Genomic DNA, 12,906 nt, shown 5'->3' with positions numbered 1-12,906 from the left:
TGTTTGTGTTATTTAAAATGATTGCCAAAGAAAAGTCAATGTTAATGTTATAAATAAGAGGTAATGGCTGCTGCTTAAGGATATTGTGTTTTTGACTGTAAGTTCATATTAAATATGTTGAATTACTTCTTAAAATAGCAAGTGTTTATTAATACTGCTAAAATTTCCTTGCATTTTTTCTTTTAATACAATACTTGTATGCCACCTCTCTAAACAAAAAAACCAGCTTAAAAAGGTAAAGTATCAAATTAACAAATCTAAAAACAAAGTCACAGCCTAGTTTTAAAACAAAGATTCCCAGAATACTTACAAACGTTTTGTGTGGTTCCATTACTGTTAATTTCATTTTTAAAAAGCTGCGTGTAATAAATAGGACAGTGGTTGGAGTTAGAAATTCACTCCTATTTCTAAGAGATAGGACTATGAGAGGTGTTTGTTAAAATGAGATAGAAGACATATTTCAGAAGGAGTTCCTTTTTAAGCTTATTGGAGCTAAAGGTTTGATTCCAGGTGGCTTGTCTACCGTTGAGATGCTGCCCTTGTCACATAAGTCATCATGCTTTGTCATTTCTTGATCTTATAACTCAAAATGTTATAATTATGAAATCCCCAGAAAAGGACAGAAAGAAAGCAGAATTAGAAAAGTAGGAAAACCACTACTTTTGGAAGGTGAAGGGTGGAAGGTGAAAAACTAGGTCAGGCAAAACTTAAATGTTGTGACTCTCAGATCACTAGTCTAAACCAGAACTACACGCCAACTCTTCTGGGATTTGATGTGTGCTTAGGCTCAGTGACCCTCTCAGCCTTCTATTGCCCTTCTCATTGGCTTCTACATCAGGATGGCAACTGTGTGCAGAGGAGAAGCATCTACCCATGGAAGAGCCTCCCATGATTTTCTCCATTCCCACCTGTCACATGTACAACTTACATGTGTCTTAAATGTGTGAATTAGGAATTTAGTCTTTATGGGCTCTCGGTCATTAAGCAGGCTTTCTTCATTTTTTCCTGCTATAAGCCAGAGTGTCTTACATTAATCTTGTGTGCTCAGACTTTAAAAAAATATCTAAGGGAATGTTGGAATTGCAATTCCATTAAGCTGCCTTTATTGAATGGTTAGGATTGGACTTTCTAATTTAGACATTCTAAGACCTTTGTTGGCATCTCTTGGTTTCAATGAGGTATGGTGGCACAAAGGTTCTGTCACATAATTTATTTGTTGTTTTACTGCACTGATACTAGGAAGTGAAGCTGTATGCATAATACACAGGCATGCATTAACCTGTACTTGAAGAAGGTGTGTACTCCATTACTAAAGTTTTGTTTCCTGGTTTGGAGTTTATGTCTGTGAAAGTTTCAGTCGTAATCCTAACTGGTGGTTGTGGAGTCTTGTATATTCCTAATGTTTACAAATGTACTATCTCAAATGCATTAACAATCGCTTTTAGTTTTAATTTTAATCAGAGATATTGTTCACAAGCACAAACTACTGCTTCACACAATATGTGCAGTAAAGCTACTGGAAATGGAATCTGATCAACATTCTTTCTGCCACAGTTCATGCTGATTCCACTGAATGGATCTGAAAGAAATGACCTGAATTGTCTTGCACTCTGACAAATGAACTTAACAAGAAATGATTTGGGGGAAACGGGTTAGGTGTAGTTCAAATGAAAATTGAATGGATAATCTTACTATTTCTACCTAGCAGTCCCTAAATATATTGTTCCCAAAGCCTCTGGGGAACTGATTTCTGTCCATAGCTAGTTTGAAGGACAATAAATCAAGGTGGAAATCATTAGATTGTTTGAACTAAATAGAAACTATTTTTGTCAAACATTTCCTTGTTAGAACATTTTGTGAGAGGCCAAGAACAATGGCACAAAGTATATATGAGAAACCCTTTACAAAATGCAGAGAACTGCTTTCTCATATGCACACACTCACAGATCTCAAACCGTATTAACAATGAACATGATGATAACTAAAATAAGACACCGTAAGCCACAGCCTTTGCAGCACAAGTGCTGGCCTGCCTGCCTGCACACACACTCACTGGTAAGCAAGAGCATACCAATAATGGAGGTGAAGCAGCTGGCGCTGTTCTGTGTGAGAAAAGGCAGGATGTACCTGCAGGGGCAGCGGGACTCTTCAAGTCTTACCCAGAGCAGCCCCCTCCCTCCAGGAGGAAAGGAGTTGTCTGCTGGGTTGACAGTCTGAGCTGAGCCCATGGGGTCAAAGGGTTCCTCTCCAGTGACGGGTGCTAGCACTCCCTGACCAAAGCCTTTGTGTTCCAGGAGAAGCTCCTGTTCTGCCCAGGTGTGGTTGGGTAACTGAACCTGTTGCTTTGCCAGGAGCTAAAGTCGCAGTTATTTTAGCACCTGCCACTGAGGAGAACTCAGTGGTGGCTTGACACAACAAAAGCAAAACTCTTTAAAACATGGAACGTAAGGTCAGACTGGCACCAGGAGCATTCTCCAACAAGGGCCATCAATGAGTATGCACTTATCTATTAGTAGCCGCTAACAGACTTCTTCATGAATTTGCCTGATCTCTTTCTAAAGCCATAGCGGCAGTGTCAAGAAATTGTGAAATCAAATATGCTGGAGGTGTATAATCAAAAGAGCATTACAGTCTCTTCAGATGTATGGGGGTGGGGGGAAAATACATGCGGCATACAAATAGCCCCCAGCAGGGACGACAAAGATGGAGTCTGTATAGGAGGCTTGTGTAACCTATACATTATGTATGAGGCACATGAGAGTAAAAACAAAAAGGTTGAATGGATTAAGATAAATGGCATAAAAGAAGTTTCAGGACAGGCATACATTAACCTATCGAATGTGTATGCAAGAAACAAGACTTGCAACATGGTTTCCTGATCAGACCAAGTTCCCATCTTGCATCCAAAGTTGTTCTTACAGTATAAGGCTTTCAGCAGCAATATTATGGCAAAGCTCTGGCTCTTTTTGTCCTGACAGCAACCATCACTACATTGTGAGGAAGTGAATTTCATAGATTTAAGTATGTGCTGTGTGAAGGAGTACTTCCTTTTATCTGTCTAGAATCTCCACTAATCAGCTTCAAAAGGTGACCTTGGAGTCTAGTATTACAGTAAAATGTCTTCTACACCATGCATAATCCTGTACACCTGGATCATTTCAGCTGCATTTCCAACTCAACTTGTCGCTTTTCTAAGTCCCCAATACTCTTTTAAGGTGCAGTGATCAGAACTTTACAAAGTATTCCAAGTGTGGTCACAGAACAGATTTGTGTAAGAGTAGTATGATATTGGGAGTTTAGTATTTGATTCCTTGTCCTTGTTATAGTAGCATGGAATTTGCTATTTGCACAGGAGGATCAACATTTTCAATGGGTCTATTAACTACTGCGACAATCTTCGTAAGCACGGAAAGCCTCTTGTTTGCAATTGGGGCTTGCACCTAGGTAAGTGCGGAAAAAAGGATTGCACTGCATCAGATTTATGGTAGAACTGATTTTTGGCATCGTGCAGTTTCGGGGGTGGGGTTTGGTGAAATTGAGAAATCCTTGTCAAATATGTGTAGGATCCAGCAGATTATTCACTCGCCATTACATATGCATATATAGAGTAAACTGGGACATGCGTTCCCGCAGTCCAGCCGCATTCCAGGAAAACGTCGCACGGCGCTCTTTGCGCCAGCCACAAGACTCAGAAGGAAAGCGAAGGGAAACATTACTTCGCCACCCTGCCGGCTCCGCCCCGGAAGTACCTCGTTTAGAAAAGAAGGCCTTGAGAAAGAGGAAGATCCAGTCCAGCTGCGGCTTTTGTATTAAAGCTAAAATGGCGGCGGCGCAGACCCAGAGCGGGATTCTGCTCAGTGCGGTGAGAGCGAGCGAGGCGCGGAGGAGTGGGAAAGGGCTTTCGCACGGCGCGGGGAGGTTGTGCCCTCGTGGCCCGGGAGGGGAAGGCAAAGGCAGCACTTCGGCCGCTGCCGTGTGTGGACGTTTCGCCTCTGTACAGCGCTAGAGCAGGGAGGGGGGTGGAGAGGGTTGCTATTGCTTCAGACAATTCCCGCCTCCTCCTCTTGCGCTCTCACTTTCTCATTGAGAATCCGCTAGCGCCGTGAAGTTAAAAGGTTTCGTTTCTTGCTACGGAAGTGTCCGTAACGACGTGGTTTCGTTCTGTCTCTTGCTTGTGTTGTGCAGGGCTGAGGAGCTCTGCGGCTTATCGTTTAGGACCATCTTTCGCGTTTAAGGTGGATGCATCAGGACTGTGTAAACGGGGACATGCCGGGTGGACATTGCCCCTTTTTAATACGGCGATGAACGGAAAAGCCACGTCTTGTAAAATTTTATTATGTGTGTAGTTCTAAGGGCATAAGAGCTTCCTAAGTATCTGGAGCTGGCGAAAAGTGGGGGTGCTTCGTAATGGGTTAGGCCCCAGTTTCTCTTTTCCTCGTTGTAAACCTTTGTATTGTTTTTGAGTGCTAAAAAGTGGCGCTTCCCCTGCACGATGTGATGGTTTCACAAATGGTGAGAGTCTCAAGAGTGTAGGAGAAACTATACCAGGTCAGACCATATCCAGAGATCTTGGGCTTTTGGGCAGTATAGAAATGTGTAGCCCCGCCATGTGCAATTTTGTATGTCTCTATCATGTCTTCCCTCATTTATCATTTTTCCAAGAAAAATAATCCCTGATACTATACACTTTACTTGTTGGGGAGTTGCTCCAGCTTTTGGGTGATTTTAGTTGTGCATCTCTGCACTCTTTTCAACTCTACACTATCATTAAGTATGGTGACCAGAACTGTACAGGGAATTTTAAGTGTGGAGACATCATATCTTTATATAATATTATATTGGCAGTTTAATTCTCAGCGCCTTTCCTAATTGTGTGCAACATGGAGATTGAGTTTTTGCACAATGCCTGCTCATAAGGCTCACATTTTCATTGAGCTCTTGTCAGTCATATAAAGTTGAGATCTTTTTTTCGGTATACATCACTTTAGACTTGCTTATGTTGACCCACATTTGCCAATTAGATGCACATTATCCCAGTTTGCAGAAATAATTTTGGAGTTCCTTGCAATTTTTTTTGTTTTAACCATCCTATATAATTTGGTGTCATTAGCAGAGTTGGTCATTGCATGGCTTACTGCTGATTCCGGATCGGTTATGAATAGGTTGAACAGCATTGGTCCCAATACAGATATTCCACTGATATACAGATATTCCCAATATAGTATTCCACTGTTTTCTTTGCTCCATAGGGAGAATTTCCCATTTATTTCTACCCTTTGCTTTCTGTTCTTTAACTGGTCACTGATCCATAAGGGGACATCTCTTATTCTATGACGGCTAAGTTTGTTCAAGGATTTTTGGTGGAGGACTTGTAAAAAGCGTTTTGGAAGTCCATGTAAAAAAGTCTACTGGAGGACCCCTGTCCACATGCTTATTGACACGCTCAAAGAATTCTAAAAGGTTAAGGAGACAGCATTTCCTATGGAAACCATGTTGATTCTTTGTCAGCTGGGCTTGTCCCTATATATGCTTAAAATTTTATCATTAGTAATGTTTTCAATCAACAGATGTTAAGCTAACAGACCTACATTTTATAGATTTCTTTTAAAAATTTTCCACCAATTTTCTGCTTATTTATTACATTTCTTCACTACCCATCCACTCACCGGCTTCCTGGGTAGTTTACAGAAAGTACTAAGGCTGCTGTTAAGGACAAGTTATATATTTTTGATTTAAAAATATTAATTATTTGAATTCTTTAAGAACTCTGAGGTACCATCTGGGCTCATTAACCCTCAGTTTTTCAATAGAATTAAGAACTTAATCTTTCCCCACCACTGTTTGCCTCATTTTGTCAGACATGCTTCCTAAGTAACTGTTCCATGTCTTTTGCAATGATTATATATTAAAAAAGAATTAATTCATCTAGTCCACAATCTCCTTATCCTCCTTTACCTTCATTGTTTTCCAACTACTTACCTAGTTGGTTGTTCCTCCTCTTATTTTTAAAGAATTCATTATTTCTGGCCTTGATATGGTTAGCAATGTGTTCCTCAGAATGCTTTTTTGTATTATATGCTTGTATTTCTATCTGCAAGTTCATGCTTGCTTTTGTTTTCTTCATTTTCTCAAGGCTTCCATTTTCTGAAGGAAGCTTTCTAATAGCTTTCTTGATCCCATTAGTTATTAACCATGCTGGTGATACCTTGAACTTTTCCTAGCCTGTAATAGACATTCTAGTTGAGCCTTCTGTTCTAGTTTTGAGTAACCTCCAAGCATTTGAAGGTGTTTAACTTTCTTGACTCCCCCTTGCAACTTTCCTTTTACTACAGGGGTCTCAAACCAACTTACCTGGGGGCTGCTGGAAGTAGAGTCTGGGTGAGGCTGGGCCGCATCAAGTATTCCACCACCGCGGTGGTGGTGGGCCGCTCATCCTGCGGCTGGCCCAGGCACCGCCGGCGCTTTGAAGGCCGCAGGGCCTCTCCCCCGTGCCCTGCCCGTCCCGGCAATTGGCCTGCAGGCCACAAGTTTGAGACCCCTATTTTACTACTTCATTTCAGGTAACTTCCCTCTTTCAAAGTGAAAGTAAGTTCAACATGTGACCATGTTGAACTTATTTGGCAAATAGAACAGCTGTTGTCTCCCAAACAAGAATGCTTAAGGTGATCATTGTGGGGCCATAAGATTGTTCAGATTCTTGGCTCTGAGATCAGAGACAGCACTCCAACTTCTGTGGGGCAAATTGGAGCTGCAACCCTTTCCCCCTTGTAGGCTGCAGGAAACAACTGTGACAGCTGCCTGCCAAGGTTAGGAACCCAGCTTCAGACAGGAGGAAAAGGGAACATGTCAGCAGGTGAGAAGATTAGAGAACCTCTGCAAGATTCCTTTACCCCCTTTTAAGTTCTTTAGCTAGACAGGCTAAACAGCCTATCTTGTGAAAAATACATAGCAGAAGGATGGAGAATCAAAAAGTACTTCTACAACTTCTCCTGCTTTGCCTTGGATGTCTGTAAGCTTCCAAGTTCAAGGCCTTATGATCACTGGGGCCAAAGCCAGTAGGATTTCACTGTTAGTGTTATGTGTGAACATAGCTAGATGCCATTCCTGAAATCTGAACGGCTTTTCCTGATTGCCACCTTCCTGATTTTAGAACCATGGGGGTCACCCAGAGAAGGTCTTCCAAGAAAGACCTTAGTGTACAGGCAGGTTTATGTTGGGGAAGGGTCTCCTCCTGGTACAAGACACCAGGCTGTGTGGGGCTTTAAAGAACCAGTGTTTTCAGTTGTGCTTAGGAAAGGAAACTTTTGAAGACCAAGCAAGTTGTGTTCCTACTGGTCAGTCTTAATACTGCACTTTAAGACTGCCACTAGTTTCTGGATTGTCTTTAAAGGCAGCCTATGTACATCTCCATAGTTACCAAAGCATGAACAGATTATCCCTGACTAGGAGGGACTGCCAGTGGTGCACCAGCCTCAGCTGGTGAGCAAAGCAGGATGCACAAGACTCTGGATCTTTTCAGAGGATTTCAGCTTGACCAATACCAGTCAGGCCCTGATGCATGGGTAGGCAAACAATCTACCACCAATGTTAATTTCATTTTATCTGGATTGAGTTTGTTTCTTCTTGTTCACTGCTGTCCTTAAATTGAATTGTTAAAATGTGCTGCAGTTTATTCTGTGCCTTCAACAAGTATCATGGGACACCTTCCTTCTGCAGGCTCACATTTTATTGTGTAATTTACACATCCATAGTCCTGTAGTGTAGTTGTAGAGAGGGACCTGGCTTTTGTACATTACAGAATTTTCAGATTGATTTGTTCAATTTTGAGGAGAAGGTGGAGGGGCAGAGGGGGCCAGATGACTTTGAAGTTTCAAGGTTGCCAGTGAAAATAGAACATGAGAACCAGCCTGTCTTATCATCTTTACCTTGACCCTGTAAGAAAAGGACAGACAAAGTGAGTGGACTAATTAGCAAGTAGGCAACATTCCTGCTAGTATCCGATTCCTGGGGATGGAGTGAGAATCTTTCTGAAAGGGATGGAAGGAAGGTCAGATTCAATTTGAATCAACTAAACATAGGTAGATTCTTATGCCACATCTCAAAGTGAATGCTACTTTGACACACATGCGGTTTGTAACCTGTTAAGCCCCGATAAAAGGACTTTGCTTCTAAGGACTCGGGAGACCTTTTTCTGACTGTAGTCCTTTCAGATATTGTTACATGCACTGTAGTAAAGGATGTCCTCAAATTTCAGTCACCTGTCTTTCACAGTTTTGTTTCTGTAATCCCACATGTCTGTGGCATAAAATAGCCTGCAAATCTACATAATAATAATGGCTATTGGGATGTAAAGGGAACTGGACTTAATGTTCCCTGTCCTTTTATATTACTAGATATCATTTTGATCTTTTTGAGGATCAAACCCCTCTCATTAAAACTGAAAACCTGAAACTTTTTCAGGATCTGGAATCTATCTTATCATAGGATCATAAAATAGTAGAGTCGTGTAGGGCCAGAAGGCCATCAGGTCAAACCTCCCTGCTCAGTGGACTCTCAAGTTAAACCATCCCTCTCAGATGTCTGTCCAGTTGCATCTTGGATGCCTCTACTGTGGGAGAGCCTCCCTATGTAATTGGCTCCATTGTTGTACTACTCTAACATTCAGGAAGTTCTTCCTGATTTCTAGCTGAAATCTGACAGTGTAATTTGAGTCCATTGCTCCATGTCCTGCGCTCTGCAATGATTCAGAAGAGATCCTGTCCTTCCTCTTTATGACTGCATTTCAAGCACTTATAGACTGGCATCATATCTCCCCCTCAGTCTTCTCTTCTCGGACTAAACATGCCAGTTCTTTCAATCTTTCCTCATAGTGCTTTGTTTCCAGTCCCCTGATCATCCTTGTTGTCCTCCTCTGAACTCTTTCCAGCTTGTCTGCATCTTTCTTAAACTGTAGTGCCCAGAACTGGACCCAGTACTCCAGATGAAGCCTAGCCACTGCTGAGTAAAGGGGAATTAATACTTAATGGAATTTGGAAGTGATACTTCTGTTAATGCAGCTTAAAACAGCATTTGCCTTATCTGCAGCTACTTCACATTATTGATTCAACCGTTGAGCTGTAAGGGAAAGCACTGTTATGCTGATTGGAAGCTAATGTTGGAAGTATTCAGTCTCGGTGACCAGTACTAGCTGAAACCTGAAATTCACTGTTATGCTGATTAAAACCTAATATGAAGAATATCAGGTCAAACAATAGCCTTTGATAGGGATATTAGCCTCCCCAGAGGCAGTTTTGAATGGGTGGGGGAGAAAAATTGCCCCCCACAAACACAAATGTTCAGTGTTTTGTTGCTAGATCGATACCAGTGTGTGGTGGTGCTCCTTATCTTTGATTCAAAAACATTGTATTTATTTCTCACTGTAAACAACATATTTGTTTGAAAATTAAGAAATATAGACTGTTACTCTATAGACAAGAAGGAGATGGGGTTAATGCATATTCAGACACATTGTGTTACATATTGTATGTTTTTAGATATGAGTTTTGGTATTTTAAATACACTTGACCATGATAAAGGGAAGATAAAAAAGCAAAGTTGGTAGTTGGAGACATTTTATGTTATGTAAATATATTCTGTTGGATCCAAAAAGATCCCCAGTTGCAGCATTTGTTAGGTTTTTCTAAGAACAGGATGAAGATAATGTATAGGCAAATAAAAGCAAACTTGTTGCTATATGGTCTTAGTTGGAACAGAGGTGGGGCTTGACAAGGAGCTTAGGCAGTTCCAAAACCGTAATGATTGTTCAAAGGAAGATGTACTCCAAGTCTTACAGTATTTTATTTATTTATTAAAACATTTTTATGCCGCCCCATTCGCCGAAGCCTCGGGGCGGCTTACAACAAATAAGTTAAATAACATTTTAAAATATATACATTAAAATAAATTACAAATATACAATATAAAATAAGCCACCCTGGCCAGAAAAATTCAATAATATTAACATTTAAAATGCTGCTTGAATAAAAAGGTCTTTGCCTGGCGCTGAAAAACAAATAACGACGGCGCCAGGCGGACCTCTCTTTTACTACATGTGAAGGACTAATAATCTTTTTATCAGATCTCAAAGATCAGAAAGATTCATGAGCCAACTTATTAAATATAATTGTATCAGTTCTACATTTATGTTATTCGTGAAGTTGTGCCCGACTTCTCGACCCCATGGTCCACGCTCCTCCAGGCTCTCCTATCCTCCACCATCCCCCAGAATCCACCCAAGCCCACACCAACTGCTCCAGTGATTCCATCTAGCCACCTCATCCTCTGCCATCCCCTTCTTCTTTTGCTGTCAATTGCTCCCAGCATTAGGTTCTTCTCCTTCCTTCTCAAGAGACAAATAAGATGGTCTGGTACTCCCATCTCTTTAAGAACTTGCCACAATTTGTTGTGATCCACACAATATTGAAAGGTCCCAATCTGTGTTTTTCTGTTGTAGGCTAAAGTAGTAGTTTAGAGTATAAATCAGATGCTGAGCAGGAGTTTCCTACATCTAAACTCCTCATCCAAACCACTACACCACAATTACAGAGAAAAACTCGTGCAACACTGCACCGATGAAGTTGCTGCTTAGATGCCTCAACTGGTAGACACTCATTTAGAGAACCAGACTTGGACAATGACTTAATGTTTCTTCCTTTCATAAAGTAGATAGCTGGTATGCAGATAAACTGCTGCTATGCAGAGAAGGCAGAGTAAGAATGGCTTCCTATAAACTTGGGGAAGATCAGTGAGACATGCATGAAAGTTGTGATTTATTTTTAAACTGCTTCTTCCTAGCCTTTAGACCATAGGAGAGCCAGGGGTTGTGCGGAATACATATGAGTCCTTGGCTGTGAGAGTTAGGTGATACATTGAAGAAAAGTAGGCTCCTTGATTCCCTGCTCACTGCCTTCTTTCCCAAAAGATTCAGGAACTGCCCCTTTGTAGTTCAAAGAATACCTTTAGAGGAAGCATTTATTATGCAGGAAGGTGTTCCCCATGCTCTAGCCCCTGTGGGGAGGGTCGGGTGAAAAGTGTGTCATAAATAGGCTGTCTCTGTACCCAGGAATTTTTCCTTAGGTAGAGAGCATGTCCTCACCAGGGAAAGAACCCTAATGTAGAATTAACCCATTAGTCAATTTCCTCTGAATTCAGTCTACTCCCTCATAGATCTGGCTCGAACAGAGGGCTTCTCCTGTTCTTAGGCTTAGCTCCATTGAACCAAGCCTGGGAAGGCCTATAACAGTCCCTTTGCTTCTCATATGCTTTCTAGTTAAAGCAGAAGAATATAAGTACACTGTTAGTAATTAAAAACGATCTAGAGCAGAATCTAGTTTCTTATAGTTGCTACCTATGAGAAGCTAGCAGGCATCATATGAGAGCAACAACATTTTCTCCACTGTTTTTCTAATTGGTAATTCAAAGTATGCATTTCATTGAGAAATTAATTCAGTTCAGTTTGTAAAATATAATTTCAAATTTATTGAATCTATTCAAGATTTGCAAATTTATTGGAAAAAGATGATGGAAAGAGTTTGAATTTAGAGGGGGGGAGGGGTATTAACAATTTGTCCTTGTAGAGGGCTATGAGTCATTGGCTCTTAAGGGTTTGAATTTCTCAGTATTCAACTTCTGAAGCTGGAGGTAGCATGTAAACATCATGACCTGCAGCTGCTGATAGATTATTAGCTAGATAGATTCCCCTATTTATATATTAAATATATTCATCTAAGCTAGTGACTATCACCGTATCTTGTGACAAGGCATTCCACAGGTTTACTGTGTACCGATCCAATAATGGCTGCTATCCCCAAATCCCCTTCCATGGAAATAGAAACTTTATAAATTAATAGGGTATTGAAATTTTCTGTATAATTGTTTCCATTCTTGGAGTACATTTTTGATGGGTAATGTACAAAATATATCTAAACAAAGTATTTGACTATTACCAGATGGGAAGTCCTTGTAAACTTCTGTAAACAAAGGTGGAAATAGAATTATTCCAATTTTAACACTTTTTCTTTTCTTTCAGCTGTGCCCAAAGTTTTTGCACACAAACTCAACCAGTCACACTTGGCCTTTCAGTGCCGTGGCCGAACTTATTGGTATGTAAAAATTTTAGTCGTTCAGTCCAAACCATGTCTGCTTGGTATATATGTGGGTACAGCTTTCCTAAGGGATTCTCCTTCCATGTTTAATCAACTGCAGTCCTATACAGAGTTACATGTGAGTCTGCCCTGTAGCATTCAGTAGAACTTTTATGATTGTCCTGAGAGAACCTGAGGTGCAAGGTTTTTGTTTTTTGTTTTTTTAAATTGTTTGGTCATGTTGCTTCAGCACATACAATAGGGTTTATTTGAGGCTGCTAAATAGGAGCTCTTTTCTGAAACAACCCTCTTTGTTATACCCAAAATGAAGTATTTACAAAGCATATTATTATTGATTTCATTTATGTACCACGCACTGTCTTGCCTAACTACTCAGAGGAGTCTTTAGCTTGGGTAAGAAAGCAAGATGCTCCCAGCGAGAGTCAGACTTTAGAGCAAAAAGATTTCTATTTGGTGCCCATGGCACAAACGCCCTCCCTGCCACCTGAGTCTGATGAAGTTTTTCTCCAGCCTGGGCGGAGCTGCATTCCTCAAAAAGATAATGCAGCTGTGCAGACCATGGGACAACCTGTTGCCATGGAGAATGCCCAGCTGAGGAGAAGACTTCATCATTTGAGCCAATTAGAAGAGAGGCAAAGTCAAAGGAGGGAGAAGAGTTTATCTAGCCCCTGTGGGGAGGGTCCGGTGAAAAGTGCATCATAAATCTGAGATAGGTCAGAATATTGCTTAGAACTGCCATTAACAGCTCCTGTATTATTCATTG

General features: G+C 40.9%; 1 protein-coding gene across 2 annotated transcripts in view; it reads left to right on the top strand.

Moving 5' to 3' along the window:
- The first annotated feature begins 3,739 nt into the window (after positions 1-3,739).
- MORC3 (MORC family CW-type zinc finger 3) overlaps positions 3,740-12,906 on the top strand; it is a 34,851-nt gene continuing 25,684 nt past the window's right edge. The window contains exons 1-2 of one of the 2 annotated variants that reach the window (XM_044442431.1): positions 3,740-3,862; positions 12,068-12,140. In XM_044442431.1, coding sequence (XP_044298366.1) covers positions 3,821-3,862; positions 12,068-12,140 — 115 coding nt within the window. In that variant the 5' untranslated portion in view covers positions 3,740-3,820. The remainder of the gene's footprint in view (positions 3,863-12,067; positions 12,141-12,906) is intronic. The other variant, XM_044442433.1, reaches the window with a different exon arrangement.

This window comes from Varanus komodoensis, unplaced genomic scaffold, assembly GCF_004798865.1.
Source record: "Varanus komodoensis strain SLA01 unplaced genomic scaffold, ASM479886v1 scaffold4, whole genome shotgun sequence".
NCBI classification, from domain to species: Eukaryota; Metazoa; Chordata; class Lepidosauria; order Squamata; family Varanidae; genus Varanus; species Varanus komodoensis.
Note: the sequence above shows the minus strand (reverse complement) of the source record. Positions and strands in the feature narration are given on the sequence as shown.